Below are 20566 nucleotides of genomic sequence, written 5' to 3'. Positions count from 1 at the left end.
CTATGTGATCTCTGCACACACTGGCTCTTTCCCCTTCCACTGTGAATGGAGGCAGCCTAAGGCCCTGACAAGATGCAGATACTGGCAGTATGTTTCTTGCACAGCCTGCAGAACTCTGAGACAAATAAAACCCTTTTCTTTATATATTACCCAGCCTTGGCTGTTCCTTTATATGGAAACAAAAAGACTAAAACAGCTTTTATGAATGTTGAGCCATTTTGATTTGATGAAAGTAAATTCACTTAAGTATTCTTTTTTCAGAAACTGAACTTTGTCAAGCTGAAGAAACTATACTATAAGTAAAGTTTATTTTTATTGCAAAAAGTTCCTAGGCAGCTAAAAGAATACCCATTTATTTCAATTTTACCATCCCAGACCAACTCTATTCATAATTTAGACAAACAAAACAGAAACCTAATATATAATATCCAGAAATTGTTGATTCTAAGATAATACACTGATGCATACAATGAAAATCAGAAACCATAAGCCTCATATTCTTTACTTCAAAGACACTGAGGAAATAACATTAAGCCAGACTGATGTAAAAGTTCCTTTTGATAGAGCTCGAGAAAGTAAAAATTAGCTCATACTGAGAAAGCAAAACGCCCTTCCACACCTCAAATTAGAACAGGAGACACAGATAAAACCAACTGAAAAGTTAACAGCAAACAGTATTTCTTCCAAGGTCATTCTGCAGCTGTAAAATGTCATAATTACCTGTTTTGAGCAACCACTGCTTTTTTACTCATCGTGACACCTTGTCTTTTTTTTTTTTTTTTTTTTGAGACGGAGTTTCACTCTTGTTACCCAGGCTGAAGTGCAATGGCGCGATCTCGGCTCACCACAACCTCCGCCTCCTGGGTTCAGGCAATTCTCCTGCCTCAGCTTCCTGAGTAGCTGGGATTACAGGCACACACCACCATGCCCAGCTAATTTTTTCTATTTTTAGTAGAGACAGGGTTTCACCATGTTGACCAGGATGGTCTCGATCTCTTGACCTCGTGATCCACCTGCCTCAGCCTACCAAGACACCTTGTCTTTTAAAGTCATAGGCTGTCATACGTTTTGTAGTCTGATGCATCAGAAAGAATGAAAGTGACTTTGATGCTAAGAAGCAGTTTTGATTTGCAACCCAGAAGCAGACTTTCATGGGAGGCTTCTGAATATGTCATTTTACATTTAACTTTGTATTTTCTAAGGAAATAGGTCCCCAGGTCCATTATGCAATCTGGATGTGGTATTGACACTTTACACAGAGCCTACTTTGCTTTAAGCCTATCACATCACTGATCTCACTGAAGTTTCAACAGAATTCCCCCTTCGTCAAGATTATATAATAATCCAGTGGGTGCCATGGGTCATGCCGGTAATCCCAGCACTTTGGGAGGCTGAGGTGGGCAGATTACTTGAGGTCAGGAGTTGAAGACCATCCTGGCCAACATGGTGAAACCCCGTCTCTACTAAAAATACAAAAATTAGCTGGACATGGTGGTGGATGCCTATAGTCCCAGCTACTAGGAGACTGAGGCACGAATATCTTTTGAACCTGGGATATGGAGGTTGCAGTGAGCCAAGATAATGCCACTGTACTCCAGCCTGGGTGGTGGAGATACAGCAAGATTCTGTCTAAAAAACAAAACAAAACAAAAAATTGTATCATAACCCTATCTATTCCTTTGTCTGGTATAAGGTGTCCCTCGTGTCCCTCTTTGCAAGGAACCAACAATACTAAAAACTTTGGCCTGGTGGTCTTTGATTGAGTAGGACTATTTCTATTAACTTTTATATCATTATAAAATGATAAAAATCTCATTTGCTTTTAAAGGCTTCTTATTATCTCCTCTTCATCTTGAAGCTATTCTTATCTAGTTATTTTTTGTTAAGAAATTATTGTTTACCTAAAGTTACAACATATATACTGGTATTCTAATACTGTCCATGACCTCACTCGTTTTAGTTTGTGACTTCACTAGCATTTAAGTGTCTTAATCTTACATATGTCAGAAAGTATCAAGACTCTGCTGGGCATGGTGGCCTATGCCTGTAATCCCAGCTACTCAGGAGGCTGAGGCAGAAGAATCGCTTGTACCTGGGAGGCAGAGGTTGCAGTGAGCCGAAATTGCTACACTATACTCCAGCCTGGGCAACAGAGTGAGACTTCATCTAAATAAAAAAGTAACAAGACTCTTTGTCTTGATGTGTTCTTTGTGGTCTGATTATGATAATCACGTAATAAGAGTTCTTCATCAATCTTCTATAGTTTCTTTGTTAGATGTTTCCACTAAAAAACATATACCTGTAAAATAAAGACATTTAGCACTGAAATGCCTTCTTTTAAGAAACCATGCTACAAAAAAAACACTAATTGAAAATGTCAGCAGGGCTCAGTGGCTCACACCTGTAATCTCAGCACTTTGGGAGGCTGAAGCAGGTGGATCACCTGAGGTCAGGAGTTTGAGACCAGCTTGGCCTAAATGGTGAAACCCCGTCTTTACAGAAAATACAAAAATTAGCCAGGCATTGTGGCAGGCACCTGTAATCCCAGCTACTCGAGAGGCTGAGGCAGGAGAATTGCTTGAATGTGGGAGGCAGAGCTGAGATTGTGCCACCACACTCCAGCCTGAGCGACAGAGTGACACTCTGTCTCAAAATAAAAAAAGAAAGAAAGAAAATTTCAACAGTTATAAGCAAATCAAGCAAATTCAAAAACTAATTAAATTAATAACTTATTGATAGTAATTATCAATGCATTGGTTCTATTCAAAGTAAAATTAAACTAAGCTATGTTCAATAAAAAGGATGGAAAATTTAGGGAAGAGCCAGACAGAATTAATCTCCTACCAGGGACTCCTTCTGTCAGAACAAAAATACACTGTATGAACTGTATACCATGTCAAAAAGTATGCTATTTTCCTAAGGTTCATAGTTCAAAGTCTAAAATTATAAATAATTTCTGCCTTAAGTTTTTGAGTCTGAGCTATCATATGTCAAAAAACAATTTTAAAAAATCATTTCGGGCCAGGCATGTGGCTTATACCTGTAATCCCAGTGCTTTGGGAGGTTGAGGCAGGTGGATCATGAGGTCAAGAGTTTGAGACCAGCCTGGCCAATATGGTGAAACGTCATCTCTACTAAACATACAAAATTGGCTCAGTGTGGTGGCTTACACCTGCAATCCCAGTACTTTGGGAGGCCAAGGCAAGCAGATCACAAGGTCAAGAGATCGAGACCATCCTGGCCAACTCATGAAATCCCGTCTCTACTAAAAATACAAAAATTAGCTGGGCATGGTGGCATGTGCCTGTAGTCCCAGCTACTTGGGAGGCTGAGGCAAGAGAATTGCTTGAAACCCAGAAGGTGGATGTTGCAGTGAGCCGAGATCGTGCCACTGCACTCCAGCCTGGCGCCTGGCAACAGAATGAGACTCTGTCTCAAAAAAAAAATTAGCTGGGCATGGTGGTGGGTGCCTGTAGTCCCAGCTACACGGGAGGCTGAGGAGGAGAATCGCTTGAACCCGGGAGGCAGAGGTTTCAGTGAGCCAAGATCACACCACTGCACTCCAGCCTGGGTGAGACAGCAAGACTTGGTCTCAAAAAAAAAAAAAAAAAATCATTTCCAAAATAGTACATATAAGACTGAATCTCAGAATGTATTTTCTCATAGAAGCAAAAGTAAAAACCACATTTTACACAAAACATCTCTGGAATAAAACCATCTTTCAAAGGATAATTAAAAAAAACTGAAAAACATAATTCTCTTAAAAGCATAGTGAATACTTGTCAAAGATTTACTTAAGTCATTAATGAGGGATCAGCAGCTTGACAAGACAGGTTTAAAGGAGATGCAAGAAACCAGTGTATAGATAGTAGAAAAAGGAATGCTGGAATAAGACTGCAAAATTAGATACAAACCTGGTTAATGTCCTACAGGACAGTAATAACCTAACTCTGGGGATAATTTTTTATCTTAGCAAAAATAATTGCAATGTTTCAATCTTCTACAAGTTAATATCTAACTTTTAGGATCTGAATATTAATAGTAAATGGTAAGTCAAACAACATAACCCTTCCCTGCTGTGTCAGACAACACTTAGACAGGCTTGTTAAGACAATGGTCTAATATGACTCTAAAATGGCCTATGTTTATCTTATGCCTTGTTTCTAAGTTTTGGATACTTTTTCTTGTGACAAAAAGTTTCTGATTTTTATTTTTTCTGGAAAAATCAAGTGGATCCAGTACTCACAAATAAGAAAGCTTAAGAATATAATGAAATAAAATATCTAAACCAATTTAAACTCATCTTAAGACTATTTCCACAATGTTGAGGTACCCTTGGTATTTTTTTAATAGCACAGTATTTGGGTCTTACAATGCAGCGCAAGCATCAGACTATGTGATGAAAGGATATTTTATCATTACTAATTATGATGTGACTATCTGGCTAGATTAGAGCTGCCACCTCTGAGAGAAATGAAATCTGTTAAATTGAGGCCACCAGCCCTGGGGCTACCATACCAACCAAATAATCATTATGAACTTGCAATTAACTGGCAACACTGAGAATTAGAGACAGTAAAATAGGCAATTTTCTCTGTATTCCTCATACCTACAATGGTAAATATTACCTTTACCAATTCTGTTTCTTCTGCCTGAAGGTGAAGATCTTCATCTGGCTGGGTAACTTCAGGGCTCTGATGGGATACAGGATAAGATCACTCAGTGACAGACTGCCTATGACCTATAGCACAGCCTCAACAGGCAGCACCAATCTACTGTGGATGCAGTATATATGGGATGATCTCTTCTACTGTTTTACTTAGGGCTGAAATGAAAGTCCCAATGTAACATGCAATCATAATCTTTCACTTTGTTTGAGACAATGACAAATACATGTAAGATTGGAATATAACTACTTTTAACTAAGAACCTATCAAAACAAAAATAAACTTATAATAAGGGGGCTTCAGACACTACATAATTCTGCTTTTTCACACTGGGATGAAATCTATTTCTCAGAAAGTAACTAATTTGCTCAGGATTAATATTCAAAACCTACTAACACTATCTGTTTTCCACAACTGAAAATCATTACGGTGTTTGGTGAGGGGACATAGCTCAGTAGTCACTCAGGAAATATTTCAGCAACCTCTTAGAACACTGTTTTCTTCCAAAACTTAGAAACTATCTCCATGAGGGCCTGATTTTTTTTTTTTTTAGATAGAGTCTCTTGCTCTGTCACTGGCCGGGTTGGAGGGCAGTGGGGCGATCATGGCTCACTGCAACCTCTGCTTCTCAGGTTCAAGCAATTCTATCTCAGCCTCCTGGGTAGCTGGGACTACAGGCACACACCACCACACCCAGCTAATTGTATGTTTGTTTTTGTTTGTTTGTTTTTTTGTAGAGACAGAGTTTCTCCATGTTGCCCAGGCTGGTCTCAAACTCCTGGGCTCAGGCAATCCGCCCACCTCCACCTCCCAAAGGGCTACTAGGATTATAGGCATAAGCCACCATGCTCAGCCCATGAGGGCCTAACTTAATAAATGAAATGAAATTTTACTTCACTTTCTAGTTATTCATTTTAGATTTTGTGCCATTTTAAAAAATCATGGATAATAAAGCTACAAACTTAAAGATCATTAGGAAATATGTTATACTAACTCTCCCTCAACAAGTTGTTGTCTAAAAAGAGCGCATATATTCAGTTTCTAGAAAATTAATGATGATATATATCCTCCAACTCTGATAGAGACGGATTGATAGGGTGATATATGACTAGACAAATAACGTTATACCTAGTAATCAAGTGCAACATCTTGGTTTTATTTATCTTTTCAAGGGTATGTTTTAAGAATTATTTACATGTTGCATGTTCTGGCTACAAAGAATAAAAGACCACAATCAGGAGTTACTACAAATCATTACTATCACAAATTACATTTGTTGGTATTGCTTTTCTTCTGAATATATTTTTAAAAGTCACTGCTAAAACACAGTTTTTATCACATTAATACTAATCCCAAGTACACTCAAACATGCATACACATTTCAATGTCTTCAGGGAAACATTAAAAGATTCATCTTAAATATCTAATTTCCAGCCCTATCTGTCACAACTTCCAACTTGAATCACAAGCTCACCCACTGTTCTCTGCCTCTGAAGCCTTGCCCTTAAAGCCCTTTCTCACCTGAAGTATTTTCACAAACACTTTATGACAATTAAAATCCCACTTTTAAGTCAGTACCAGTTTAAATCTAACTATCCTCATGGGCTTTCTGTGACCAGTTTAGCCCACACTAACATCCTGTTTCTTTCTTTACATAGCACTCATCATCTTTATCATACTGATAAGCAACTACTATTCATCTAAATAATGTAATTATTAATTTTTTATGTTTTACCTCAATGAAGCTGTAAATTCTCTACAGCCAAGCACTGTCTTAAACATATTCTTTCTCTCACTGTCATCTATTAAGCCTGATCACTTCTTAATGGGTAGAAAAGAGATCACTGAGAATGGCACAAGGGGAATTGCTCCTATGAATTAGGGCTGGGGTATGTGTTTATGTACATATATTTTCCCCAAAATATTCTAAATAAAATTTCCCAATTAAAAAATATTCCATTCTGCTGTCCCATAAATAACTGATATTTCCTGGGAACAATACAAATTTAATATCAAAATTAAAGATGCCTGTCATAACTAACAACAGTTCAGATATTTTTTGAAAGATCGTGTATCCTGATATTTGGTTAAGTAAGAATACTGCATCCCTCTATAGTTTACAATCTTTACTGTGAACCCAATTTTCATGGGTCTATTTAGTTGAGTTCCCAGAAGGGGTGTCAATGAAATAGAGAAGTCACAAGCCTTCAGGAAAAGTAAAAATACTCTCAAACCAAGACAGTAGGTCAGAAACAGGGAATCCCAACTTACCAGAGGTCCAATTGAAAAAAACACAGCAGCCATAATCTCTGCCTCTGTGTTTCCCTCTCTGGAAAGAGTGGTGTTTTGCAAAGACATATCTAAGGAAGAGAAATAAGCCATGAAAAACAATCCTGCCTTGGGGATTTCAGACACACCAAGTTGGAATCCTGACATACAAGTGAGCATGACCTCCCTAAGGAAGCACAAGAGTAACCCTGAAGATCAGTGAGGGACAAAGACCCTTGCTCCTGCAGAGTTTGAGATTTCGGCACTGTTAACTATAGTCACAACTAACAGACTAACCATTGTACAAGGAACTTCAAAAATACTTTCTCATTTTATTTTCACATTAACCTAATAGGAATAATATTCCCATTCCATAGATGAGGAAACTGAGGCCTAGAAAAATTAAACTACCCAAGGCCATGCAGATACATAACTCCAAATCAATGTAATTCCAAAACCCACACACCTTTTCCACTGAATCAACACGCTATGTAAAGTACAAGAAAATACTTCAATCTTTCTTTGCCACTCATCTAACAAACATTCTAAGAATCTTCTTTTCTTGCCTTTCCTATGAAGTCAATTTCCCAACATTTTAGGAGATCTGTTTCATGTAAAGAGAACACCATGACTTCAAAATTTAAATGATATTGGAAATCTTGACTTACCCCCTCCCAATCTGATATTCAAATAGGTCTTTATCCTTTCTATATCAGGCAAACTTCAATAAAAAGGAAGCAGGTATAATAACAGAAGAGACATGAAATTAGGTGCACAAAGCATTAAGCTATAAAAAAAGCATATACTTAGTAAAAGTTTTACACTATGGGAGAATAGGGTGGCAGAGATCTTTTCCAGGGATGCTTGGTCACAGCTTTTTTACCTTTGGCTAATGATATCTATGGCCTTGCTGAGGCTGAGCTTGGTTCAAGAACCAGGAGTGCCTGATGTAGGATATCAAATGGTACAGGTTGTTAATATAAATTTTTCTAGGATGGTGATATTAGCAGTTAATATAAATTTTTCTAGGATGGTGATATTAGCAGTTAATATAAATTTTTCTAGGATGGTGATATTAGCCTCATGAATAAAAGGGCAGTGACAAAATAAGTATTGAGTTTTTGAGAAACTCTCCCTTGTGCAAAAAGTGTTATAAGCAATTATATGGTTCTCCAATTAGGGTCTTTGCTATGCTTAAGCATGTGGAATCTGCTCCTTCCCTGAATGTGTACCTTGCTTCTCATAAGATTCAGTAGCTTTGCTCAATAAACATAGTAGAACTTAATCTAACCTTACAATGTCTAACAATCAGAAGCTCATCTGAAAAGATACTTGAAGTACTTAACCATTATTCTTTGAAAAACAAGAATATTAATATATAAAGTAAGGTTATCATGAATGTAAAGAATATTAGGGATACAAAAATTAAATCGATATGGGTATACTGAAATTTATTGTCAGATTAATTTACTAACTCAAAGAGGAGACCAGGGTTTAGTTAAATCAAGAAAATATGTGAATATCTTGGCTGGGCACAGTGGCTCACAGCTATAATCCCAGCACTTGGGAGGCCGAGGCAGGCAGATCACTGATGTCAGGAGTTCGAGACCAGCCTGGAGGAAAGCAGTGCAGTGTGGAAATAAAAGAGGTAAAGAATGAATAGTATGAGAAGATATCTGTTTTGAAGCTTCAAGGTAACCAGTAAGTGGTTTTGCTTATATAGTAGTTCTCTAGATTTTTTTTCATAGAGCCTTTTGCAAATGTAATGAAAATTATGACTCCTCTCCTGTTTTCTAATGAAAACACCCCATGTACAATTAGAGGGGTCTCAAAGCTGAGAATGCCAAAAACTCAATGGATATGCTTATTAAAAAGGAAATTCTTTGGCTCCATCCAAGATAGAAATCAGGATCTATAGATGTGAGGCACAGATATATATTGCTTGAACAAGTACACCTTAAGAAATATTTAATGTAACATGTTAACATATTAATTATATGTTAAATTACATAATGTTTTAGTTTTAAAACATTTATGAAATATTGTAATATTTAAGAAATATTGTCCTGAAAGGTGAAGGAGCGGGAGGGGAGTGGAGAATGAGGAATTACTTAATGGGTATAATGTACATCATTCTGGGGATGGATACCCTGAAAGCCCTAATTTCACCACTACACAATCTATCTATGCATACCAGTAAATCTTAACTTTTTGAGGGGTATGAACCCATCTGAGAATCTGACCTTGTCCACAGAATAAAGCACATGCATATATGATGTTGCATGTTATTTCAGGGAACTTGAAAAGTTACTCTTCCTCCCAAGCCCATACACTGAACCGCAAGTTAAGAAGCCCAGTTTTACAAGGTTTCAAAGAAAAAAAAAATGAGCCAAGAATAATAATATTGTCCCTCCTCAAGCCCCCAAACACTAAAGCAGACCTACAAAGAACAACATGAGGCGTTTTCAGTTCCAAGGGTCTAGAGTAATGATTTTCTTCATCTTTAACATTTGTCAAGAATGACCTGAGTCATCATTTAAAAAATATTCGTAAATATTAATAAACTCCTTGGCAATACTTCATGTAGATTATGCTAGTAACATAAATTTAACAACCAAACTGCAATAAACACCTTGTTTTATTTTATAATTAGAATAAACAATATTTAACATTTAATATATTCAGCTTGATCTCTATTGTGTGAATATAATGCAGAGGAAAAAAGACTGCAAGTGAGTAAGCCAAAACTCTACTGACACCTCTGAGACCTGGGACTGTGATGTTTACCATTCTTTCTGCTTTTCTGTACTTTCCAAGTAGACAAAAATAAGTATCTATATATACATAGGAGTCTGGAATCGGAATAAAATCCCAGAGTGGCTGGCCACATCTCCAGGTTTTAACCTTGGTTTGGCTACTGCAGAACTGCGACTACAGGCAAGTCACTTGAGTACTATGAATCAGGTATTAGTACTTGACAGTAACCACACTATGTTTCTACTGTCCCCTTTGTCATTATGCAGAAGATATCTAGGCCCATATTTCCCCAGTTATAATTTCCCTAGATATTTACAAGCTCTGTCTTTCGGACTATTGCAAAAGTATCCAGAGACTTAAGGAGAAACTTTACTTGTTTTGCTTCCTTGGCCAGTGTATTTAGAAATAATGAAAGGTCTATGTTTTTGTTAAGAATCTCAGCACGATGTACTAGTAAAGCATTTCCCAACCAATGCAATAATACCATCCTTATGTCAGGGAGTGACAAGTGATTAAAAGGTGATTACAGTATTTGAAATGCTATATTTCAGAAGCTGCGTCGGTGACCGAGAGAGTAGCGCAGGTCCCCTGATGTGAAACCTAGTTCCATCCCTGCCAGTTCAGAAGCCAGAAGGGACATGCTCCTGCCAACCTCGCCCTCTTTCCCTAACTGCTCTCCTCTATCCACTCCGAGGATCCCCTCCACCGCCAGCAAGGCGCGGGGCTGGGCAGACAGGAAAAGTCGGGTCAGGGGCCCCCTCACCCCCCGGCCTTACTGGAATCCCAGCTCACACCCCGCGCCTGGCTCTTTTTAACCCCAGCGCCTACAGGTCCGCGAGGAAGGAGGTTCCCGGGTTCGGACCCGGGCTAGGAGGCCGCAGAGGGCACTGGGCCGGACCTATGAGGGAGACCGGCCAGAGATGGAGCCCGCACTCGGGAAGGAGGCCCATCCCCAATCACCTCTCAGAGGTGGGTGGGTCCGCTCAGGGACAGGGCTCTCGAGGGAACGGCCACGCCCCGGACGCCGTCGAGAGCCAAGCGCCAAGGGAGGGGCGGCGGGCTATAGAGGCCAGGCGCCTGGGACATCGAGTACCTGGCGGCCGAACTGAGGACAACTGAGGGCACTCGCAGAGCAGGGCGGGAACGCTTCCAGCAATGGCGGCGGCTCAGCGGGGCTGGCCTCCAGGCAGGGCAATGCGCCTGCGCAGCCGGAGAGTCCGAACTACAATGCCCAGAATCCTCAACGCCTGAGCCCCCGCCCCTTTTATCTGCTGGTGAAGGAATTGGCTCTTTGGGGGGTGCGAAAAATTCAAATTGGATACACGAACGAATGAGGTGGCTCACTTCTGTAATCCCAGCACTTTGGGAGGCCGAGGCGGGCGGATTACGAGGTCAGAAGATGGAGACCATCCTGGCCAACATGATAAAACCCCGTCTATACTAAAAATACAAAAATTAGCTGGGCGTGGTGGCGAGTGCCTGTAATCCCAGCTACTCGCAAGTCTGAGGCTAGAGAATCGCTTGAACCAGGGAGTTGGAGGTTGCAGTGAGCTGAGATTGCGCCACTGCACTCCAGCCTGGCGACAGAGCTAGACTCCGTCTCAAAATAATAATAATAATAATTGGTACACTTCTATTGAGAAGCCTTGACTATGTGACAAAAGCGATAACATTAGAGATACAAGTAATGACACACCCTTGCCTTGGAACATTTAGGTGCGACTAAAGAAAGCCCTTGAGAGAACAGATAGATGTGATCCAGACAAATGTGTGAATAAGTGCTTGGAAACACTTATTTCTAAACAATTCACTTTATGACAATTCCCTCAGAGTTGAAAGAGACAACAATTGATGACTATAATGCCAATCAAGTAGAATGGATATGAATGCCTGAAAATAAACTGGAAATTTTAAGGCCAAAATTCTTCAAAATACAAAGAAACAAACTTTTTTGAAGACAAATAGCTGTAGAAGTTCTCTTCAGTGCATACAAATGATAATCCTTAAAACATAGTGATTGAAAGTATTTATTTGCAACAAATTTATTTGACCACTTACTCAAGGACTGCTCCTCCAAGAGCTATATTAAAGTTTACTTACTTTCTTCCCTACCAAAGACAATATTTTTTAAGGATGGAAACTAGGTCTTGTGGAGTTCACAGTGCCTACTTAGAAGACTGCTTGCATCATGAATAAACAAAGGAAGAATTAATGAATAATTTAGGACCCTACAGTCCAACACACTTCAGCATATCGAAATGCACACGGAATGAGGTACATCCTCTAAGGAGAGTGGCACTGAAGCATAATCAAAACAACAGGGTATTCTCAGGAGGACTGGAATGAAAAGAAATTTTCAGCGAAAAAGATTGTTCAAAATATTTATTCAATACACCCTGAAATTAGAAACTGAGCAAACGTCTTTTGGAGATCCTAGTTCCCTTACATTTCCTGCAGATGAAGATGAGCCAAACAGAAGTCCAAAACTTAAAAATCATGAAACAATAATAAAATAAGCCACTGTTAATGCAAATCAGCACAAACAATAAACAGCAAAAACGTATCCCCCAAAACTTCAGATGCAGAGCTCATTTGATCAACAATTTAAAATACCTATATTTTAAACGTTTAAAGACATGATGGATGGAACGAAAAACATTATCAAGAAACAACAGAATTAAAATAAGCCACTTATTTCAAACTTATTTTGAAATAAGTTTCAAAAAAATCATGTGGCTCTTTTAGAAATAAAATAATTAAGAGAGTAGATTAATGTATCATAGATGAACAAATGTTCAATTTTATTGAATACCACATGAGGAAATTGTATATTTACTTCATTTTTTTTAAAGATTTTTCTGCCTTTTATATTTCTAAAGGAAATCACCTGATACCTTCTTTAGGAGCTAGGTTTTTTGTTGTTGTTGTTTTCATTAAAAAAAAAAAACTCAGATGAGCGGGATGGCTCACGCTTCTAATACCTGCATTTTGGGAGGCCAAGGCAGGTGGATCACCTGAGATCAGGAGTTTGAGACCAGTCTGACCAACATGGGGAAGCCCATCTCTACTAAAAATATAAAAATTAGCCAGGCATGACGGCACATGCCTGTAATCCCAGCCACGCGGGAGGCTGAAGCAGGAGAATCGCATGAACCTGGAAGGCAGAGGTTGCAGTGAGCTGAGATAGCGCCATTGCACTCCAGCCTGGGCAACAAGCTCAAAACTCTGTCTCAAAAACAAACAAACAAACAAAAAACCACCACCACGACATAAAAACAAACCCAGAGTGCAAATACAGTGTTTCCCATTATAAGGAACAGAGAGAATTCAAAACAAAAGATTTTTTTTTAAATGGCTCTGCTAGGCCGGGCTTTGAGAGGCCAAGGTGGGAGGATCACGAGGTCAAGAGCTCAAGACCAGCCTGGCCAACACGGTGAAATCCCATCTCTATTAAAAATACAAAACTTAGCCCGGCATAGTGGCAGGTGCCTGTAATCCCAGCCACTCGGGAGGCTGAGGCAGGAGAATCGCTTCAAACCAGAAGGCAGAGGTTGCAGTGTGCTGAGATGGTGCCACTGCACTCCAGCCTGGGCAAAAGAGCAAAACTCTATTTCAAATAAATAAATACATGGCTCTGCTAAAGAAGGAAAGGTATAGTTTAGAGATCTTAAAAATTCTGTTAGATGATGTCCTTCAGCAATGTTTGGAAATTCAAGAGCAAATAAAATGTAGGGGAAAAAATCATTCAGAATTTGTTACTGGCATAGAGAAATATCAGAAGAAGAAGTGTATAGGGCTGAAATAGTTTTGAATAAAAACCATGTATTATGGTACACCATGTAGGATGTGTTGGCAAGCACATGGAGACCAAGGATGCTACAGGAGTCAAAGTGCTGGCAATTATGTGACAGCACAGAGTGGACTAACAAGTCATAACAGTGCAGTTAGAAGGGGGTAACAATTACAGGCATGAGCCACTGTGCCCAGAATAAGAATATATTTAATACAATTGACTTATATAATATCCAAATTGAGGCAAAACTAAGGCAGCATATTGTTTAGAGATACATACACATTTGGTTAAACTATTAAAAAAAACACAAAGAAATGTTTAATCCAATATTTAGGGTAGATTATTACTCCTATAGGGATAAAATCCAGGAAAGACAGACACACAGGTGACTTCAGAGGTATTGGGAATGTTTTATTTCTTATTGGTAGGAGTACACTGTTGTTCAACTTGTAGTGATATTTATTATGGACATTTTTGTGTGCATTATATATTTAATAATTTGAAAACTGTTAAAGACCTCTTCTGTGAAGGCAGAAACTAATGCTTTTTGGCTTCAAATAATAAACCAATGGTTAAAACTTACTCGAAGGTAGATTTCGATTCAGACTGTAAAACTTTATGCTAACAACGAACTTCTTTGGAAGATAGAGTAGGCTGCCTTGCAAAACAATGAATTTGAATTCTTGGAGAAGTGCAGGCAGACATTAGATGAATCCTTGCTTAGAATTTTTAAATATTGTCTTGGGAATTTGACTGCATGACCTGCAAGCTCCCTTCCACATAAGGATTTTGTGTTTACATGAATATTCCTTTCAATAATACATGTATTTTTCCTCCCATTAAGCAGGTAATAAATAGATTTGTATCATCACAACGTGTTGTGGAATACTTCGGAATCAGTGACATTCAAGAACAAGATGGTAGACTTTGTCTGGGAAGAGCAGAACTTAGTGGAACCCTCAGGAAGGAATCTGCACAAGGGTGTGATTTGGGGAAACTACAGGAACCTGGTCTCTCTGGGTAAGAAGAGTTTTGTTGTGACTTGCTATCTTTCTGTTGGACCAAAAGGATCTTAGGATTCAGGGATTTATGAATACCTTATGAACCCTTATGGAGTAGTTCTATCCCCATTTCCAAGTAAAAACTCTGCTCTTTGTAAAGGGAAAAATTTATATTTTAATTGGCTCATTTTGAAAACTCCACCTAAGGACAATCCCCCAGACCTAGGACTGTCTCTCTTACAGTTTCTTTTCAGATACTTCAATTCTGCCTTTTTTTTTATTAAAAAACTATATTTTTTGCCAACTCATATTGGTTCTGTGATGCAGCGTATTTTGTTATCCTTGGGAGCACATCTTTGATCCCTCCCAACTACTTTTGTAATCATATGGAACTTCCTATATTGATCTTGCCTTCCAAAATATTATGTTCACATAGAACTCTGGAATGGCTTCTTGTCACCAGTATAGCGAAGTCCCATTTCCCTTTTCCTGAACAGGGCTTGCAGTTTCCAAACCAGACAAAATCTCCCAGTTGGAGAAAGAAAAAGGATCCTAGATGGTAGTGAGACAAATTTCAAGAAACTGCATCCAAATAAGTAAATGAGAATGAGGATAAGATTCATTATAAGTAACATCCTCAGTTGGTGTTCAAAAGTTATCTTTTGCCTGATTAAAGTGGGTCACACCTGTAATCCCACCTGAGACAATCTTGGCAATCTAATGAGACCCCCATCTCTAAAAAGAAAAGAAATTTAAAAATTTACCAGGTGTGGTGGCATGTAACTGTATTCCAAGCTACTCAGGAGGCTGAGGTGGGAGGATTGCTTGAAGCCAGGAGTTCAAGGCTGCAATGGGCAAGGATTGCACCAACGCATTCCAGCCTAGGTGACAGAACCAGACCCTGTATCCCTAAAAAACAAGCAAACAAATAAACAAACCAAAACCCACAAACAAAACAAATCCCGTTTAGCAAAATACTTGCATGAGGTAATAAAAGGCATGTACCAAGTGCCTACAACATAATGTCATGATGAAATATTAAGTGCTTCCCATGAAATTAGATTCAAGACAAGTTTCCATCCACCATCACACTTCTATTCCATGTTGCACAATGTAAAGGGGCCTGCCCAAAGTCATAACAGTGCTCACTGGGTAAGTCAAGAGAACCCAGTACAGCACTTTAGATCCTTCATTATAGTTTTGTATTAAAACTGCTCCTGTTATCCTTTGGACATGAGTCCCTTAAGTATTATCATTCAAATTCATGTCCATTTTCACACTGCTATAAAGAACACCTGAGACTGGGTAATTTACAAACAAAAGAGGTTTAATTGTCTCACAGTTTTGCATGGGTGGGAAGGCCTCAGGAAACTTACAATCATGATGGAAGGCAAAGGGGAGGCAGGCAATTTCTTCACAAGGCAGCAGGAGAGAGGGGAGAGCAGGCAGGAGAAACTGCTGCTTAGAAAACCATCAGATCTCATGAAAACTCACTATCATGAGAACAGGATGGGGGAAACCACCCCCATGATTCAATCACCTCCTACCAGGTCCCTCTCTCAACACATGGGGATTACAATTCAAGATGAGATTTGAGTAGAAACACAGAGCTAAACCATATTATTCTGCCCCTGGCCCCTCCCAAATTTCATGCCCTTTTCACATTTCAAAACCAATTATGCCTTCCCAACAGTCCCCCAAAGTCTTAACTCATTCCAGCATTAACCCAAAAGTCCAAGTCCAAAGTCTCATCTGAGACAAAGCAAGTCCCTTCTGCCTATGAGGTTCCTCTTGTCTTTTGTGCACCTGAAAGCCCAATACCGCATGGAAGCTCGCAAGGCTTGGGGGTTACACCTGCTGAAGCAATAGCCCAAGTTGTACCTTGGCCTCTTTAACCATGACTGGAGCTGCAACAGCTGGAAAGCAGGGTACCATGTCCCAAGGCTGCACAGAGCAGCAGGGCCCTGGGCCTGGCCAGGAAAACCATTTTCCCTCCTAGGCCTCTGGGCCTGTGATGGCAGGGATTCCTGTGAAGATCTCTGTCATGCCCTGGAGACATTTCCCCATTGTCTTGGCAACTAACATTTGACTCCTTGTTACTTATGCAAATTTCTGCAGCTGGCTTGAATTTCTCCCCAGAAAAGGGTTTTCCTTTTCTACTACATGGTCAGGCTGCAAATTTTCCAAACTTTTATGCTGTCACTTCTTAAACACTTTACTGCTTAGAAATTTATTCTGCCAGATACTCTAAGTCATCTCTCTCAAGTTCAAAGTTTCACAGATCTCTAGGGCAAGATGAAATGCCACTAGTCTCTCACTAAAGCATATCAAGAGTGACCTTTGCTCCAGTAAGTTCCTCATCTCCATCTGAGACCACCTCAGCCTGGACTTCATTGTCCACATCACTGTGGGCATTCTGGTCAAAACCATTCAAGTCTATAGGAAGCTCCAAATGTTCCTGTCTTTTTCTTCCTGTCTTCCTGTCTTTTTCTGAGTCCTCCAAACTGTTCCAACCTCTGCCCATTACCCAGTTCCAAAGTTGCTTCCACATTTTCAAGTATCTTTATAGCAGTGCTCCAAACTTTTGGTACTAATTTCCTATATTAGTCCATTTTTGCACTCCTATAAAGAATGCTTGAGACTGGGGTAATTGATAAACAAAAGAGGTTTGACTTACAGTTCTGCATGGCTGGAGAGGCCTCGGATCTTAGAATCATGGTGGAAGGCACACAGGAAGCAGTAACTTCTTCACAAGGGATCAAGAGAGAAGGGAGAGAAGGGGCAACTGCCACATATAAAATCAACAGATCTTGTGAGAACTCACTATCACAAGAATAGCATGGGGGAAACCACCCCCATGGTGCAGTCTCCTCCCATCAGGTCCCTCCTTTGACACATGGGGATTACAATTCGAGATGAGATTTGGGTGGGAACACAGAGCCAAACCAAATCATTGTGGTTGCTGGTGGATTAGTTGATATTCTGAGGTAGAGCTACAATAAGCTATCAGTTTGATTAGGAGGTCTGGGTTTTGCTTTTTCTGTGGTAATATAAAAGGTCAGGTATGTTACAAGTTCACTGCAATTACCAATCAGTCTCTGTGTATATAAGACAGCACAAAATCACAGACCTAGGGTCTTGCTAGATATAAAAGAAACCCTATGTGATATCATGCTCCCATCTTTACTTCAAACTCTCAATTAAAGAGTTAAAAACTCCACAAGACCTAGTTTCCATCCTCAAAAAATATTGTCTTTGGTAGGGAAGAAAGTAAATAAACCTTAATATAGCTCTCAATTAAATTACTAGTGAGGACTTTTTTGTCCGGCTGTTAGTATTCGATAATTCTATCTAGCATGCAATAAGATATGGAATATATCAATAATAACAACTTGATCTTCTAATATTATAACACTTAATTTTAAACCTTTATGTTGTGCCTGTATTCTACAGAAAGTGAACACTTTCCTTTTTTCTCTAAATTTGGTTTAATTTATTTCAGAAGTTTCTAGATTTTATTGTCTCTATTTAGCTAAAGCTACAAGAAAGGTCAAATTCATGTCTTTAAATGCTTTCATTATCAATCAAGAAAGAACCAAGTAAAATGAACAAAGAATTTTACTCAAGAAACTAGGGAGAAATCAAAGAAATGTACAAAAAGTAGAATAAAATAATTAATAAAAACAGATTAGCAGTGGAATAAATAAATGAATCTGAAGCAATCCACTTTCTCAGCATGAGGAAGCCTTTTCTCTCTCTCTTCTTTTTCTATTAAATTTTCTGCTCCTAAAACAAACAAATAAATAAATAAATCCAACTGGAATGTGGACAGACATACTCTATTCTTCAGGATAGGAAGATGAAATATCATAATCATTTCTTTTTTTATTTTAATTTTAATTTTTTTATTTTTTACTTTAGGTGCATACTATATCTGGCATTTCTCCCCATGTTATCCCTCCCCTGCCTCCCATCCCCTGCTGTCTCTCCCCTACCCCCAAACTGCCCCCAGTGTGTGATGCTCCTCTCCCTAAGTCCACGTGTTCTCATTGTTCAACACCCATATCGTAATCATTTCTATGCAAGTTTTATGCATGTTCAAATATGTATAAACTAAGAAAAAGTCTGAAAGGACATGTAGCAAAATGTTTGTGATTTTTTTTCTTCCAAGCAATGAGATTAAAGGTAATACTTTTCTTTTTTACACTTTTCTGTATTTTCTTAATCTTCTGTAATGAACATATAATTTTATGATCAGGAAAAAAAAAGACATTTTTAAGATGGCAAATTACTTCTCATTAATACATATAATACAAATGCCAATCAAAATACCAAAGAAACAGATGTGGGACTGGGGAAGAGCTTCAAAAAGGGCCACATGGGAGAGTAAACATTATGCAAAAGTAATGAACAATCTTAAAACAACAAAAAAAAGAGAGACTAATCTTATTCTACAAGATATTAAAACCTAATGCAAAGCCTGGCTAGCAACTTCTAATAAAATTGCTTTCATACTTTAAATAAAATACCTGCAAATTTAGAATGGAGACAAAGATAGAAATTTCTTCCCTGACCCATCACTAAGCCCATCAGATGGCAGAATGCAGAATCAGGTTGCAATGGACTGAACTTAAGACAGAAGAGGCAGTGGAGAAAAATCTTCCTGGGAGCTCATGGTATAATTTGCTTCTTGAAACAATGACATTCCATGAAATAAGGTAGGAAGATATTTCCTCTCTCACCAGCAGATCCCTAAATCACAGACCCAGAACTCAGAGGAAACAGGAAACAAGAGGCCATCTCTGCACCTCTCCACCACTGCTCTGGGAGGTGGGCAGAATATCATACAATCATCACAGTTCTTGTATTGAAAACCAAAATTGTAGACTAATTAAGTAGTTTTCTTTTTTTTTTTTTTTTTTTTTAGGCAGTCTCCCTCTCTGCCAGGCTGGAGTGCAGTAGTGGGATCTTGGCTCACTGCAACCTCCTTCTCCCAGGTTCAATTGATTCTCCTGCCTCAGCCTCCTGAGTAGCTGGGACTACAGGCACCCACCGCCATGCCCAGCTAATTTTTGTATTTTTAGTAGAGACGGGGGTTTCACCATGTTGGCCAGTCTGGTTTTGAATTCCAGACCTCGTGATCTGCCTGCCTCAGACTCCCAAAGTGCTGGGATTACAGGTGTGAGCCACCGCACCTGGCCTAAATAAATATTTTTTTAAATGAGAAAAGTTGGCCGGGCACGGTGGCTCATGCCTATAATCCCAGCACTTTGGGAGGCCAAGGCAGGTGGATCATGAGGTCAAGAGATCGAGACCATCCTGGTCAACAAGGTGAAACCCCGTCTCTACTAAAAATACAAAAATTAGCTGGGCATGGTGGTGGGCGCCTGTAGTCCCAGCTACTCGGGAGGCTGAGGCAGGAGAATTGCTTGAACTCAGGAGGTGGAGGTTGAGGTGAGCCAAGATCCTGCCGTTGCACTCCAGTCTGGGTAACAATAGTGAAAGTCTGTCTCAAAAAAAAAAAATGAGAAAAGTTATTGTTTATTTGATTTGGGGCTAGGGAAGATATTGCCAAGCAAAAATGGTAAAAAGAAAGAAAAAGAAATGATTAACAGATTGGCATGCAATAACAATATAATATCAAGTGTTGGCAAGAGCTCAGCGAAGTACATGCTCTCATGACTGCTGGAAAAATTGGTGTAATATTTATGAAGGGCAATCTGGCTGAATATGTTACAAGTCTTTAAAATGTTTATGCTCTGACTCAGTAAGTCAACATCTAGGAATTTTTCCTAAATAAATAATGAGAGAGATGAAAAAAGATTTGCAATATTGAAAGACTGGAAGAACATAAATGTTTAATAATACATATATGTTCAACAACAGGGGACTAGTAAATATGAATTATTTATATGATAAAATATATGACCTTAAAATAATGTTTTAAATAATATTTAATGGTAAGAATATGCTGAGAAAAGTTTAATCATTTTCAAAAAGTTAAATACAAAATGAAAGTTAATAACATGTACAAGCTTATTCTAATTTTTTTTTTTTTTTTTTATTGAGTCTTGCTGTTG

The 20566-nt window shown here is 38.9% G+C and overlaps 1 protein-coding gene across 6 annotated transcripts in view; it reads right to left on the bottom strand.

Moving 5' to 3' along the window:
- ZNF624 (zinc finger protein 624) overlaps positions 1-10869 on the bottom strand; it is a 40471-nt gene extending 29602 nt beyond the window's left edge. Inside the window, exons 1-3 of one of the 6 annotated variants that reach the window (XM_035300169.3) lie at positions 10653-10869; positions 6939-7027; positions 4629-4694 (exon numbers count right to left, since the gene is read on the bottom strand). In XM_035300169.3, coding sequence (XP_035156060.2) covers positions 4629-4694; positions 6939-7025 — 153 coding nt within the window. In that variant the 5' untranslated portion in view covers positions 7026-7027; positions 10653-10869. The remainder of the gene's footprint in view (positions 1-4628; positions 4695-6938; positions 7028-10652) is intronic. The other 5 variants (XM_008996762.5, XM_008996765.5, XM_035300171.3 and 2 more) reach the window with 5 other exon arrangements.
- Between the last annotated feature and the right edge of the window lie 9697 nt (positions 10870-20566).

Source organism: Callithrix jacchus, chromosome 5 (assembly GCF_049354715.1).
Source record: "Callithrix jacchus isolate 240 chromosome 5, calJac240_pri, whole genome shotgun sequence".
NCBI classification, from domain to species: Eukaryota; Metazoa; Chordata; class Mammalia; order Primates; family Cebidae; genus Callithrix; species Callithrix jacchus.
Note: the sequence above shows the minus strand (reverse complement) of the source record. Positions and strands in the feature narration are given on the sequence as shown.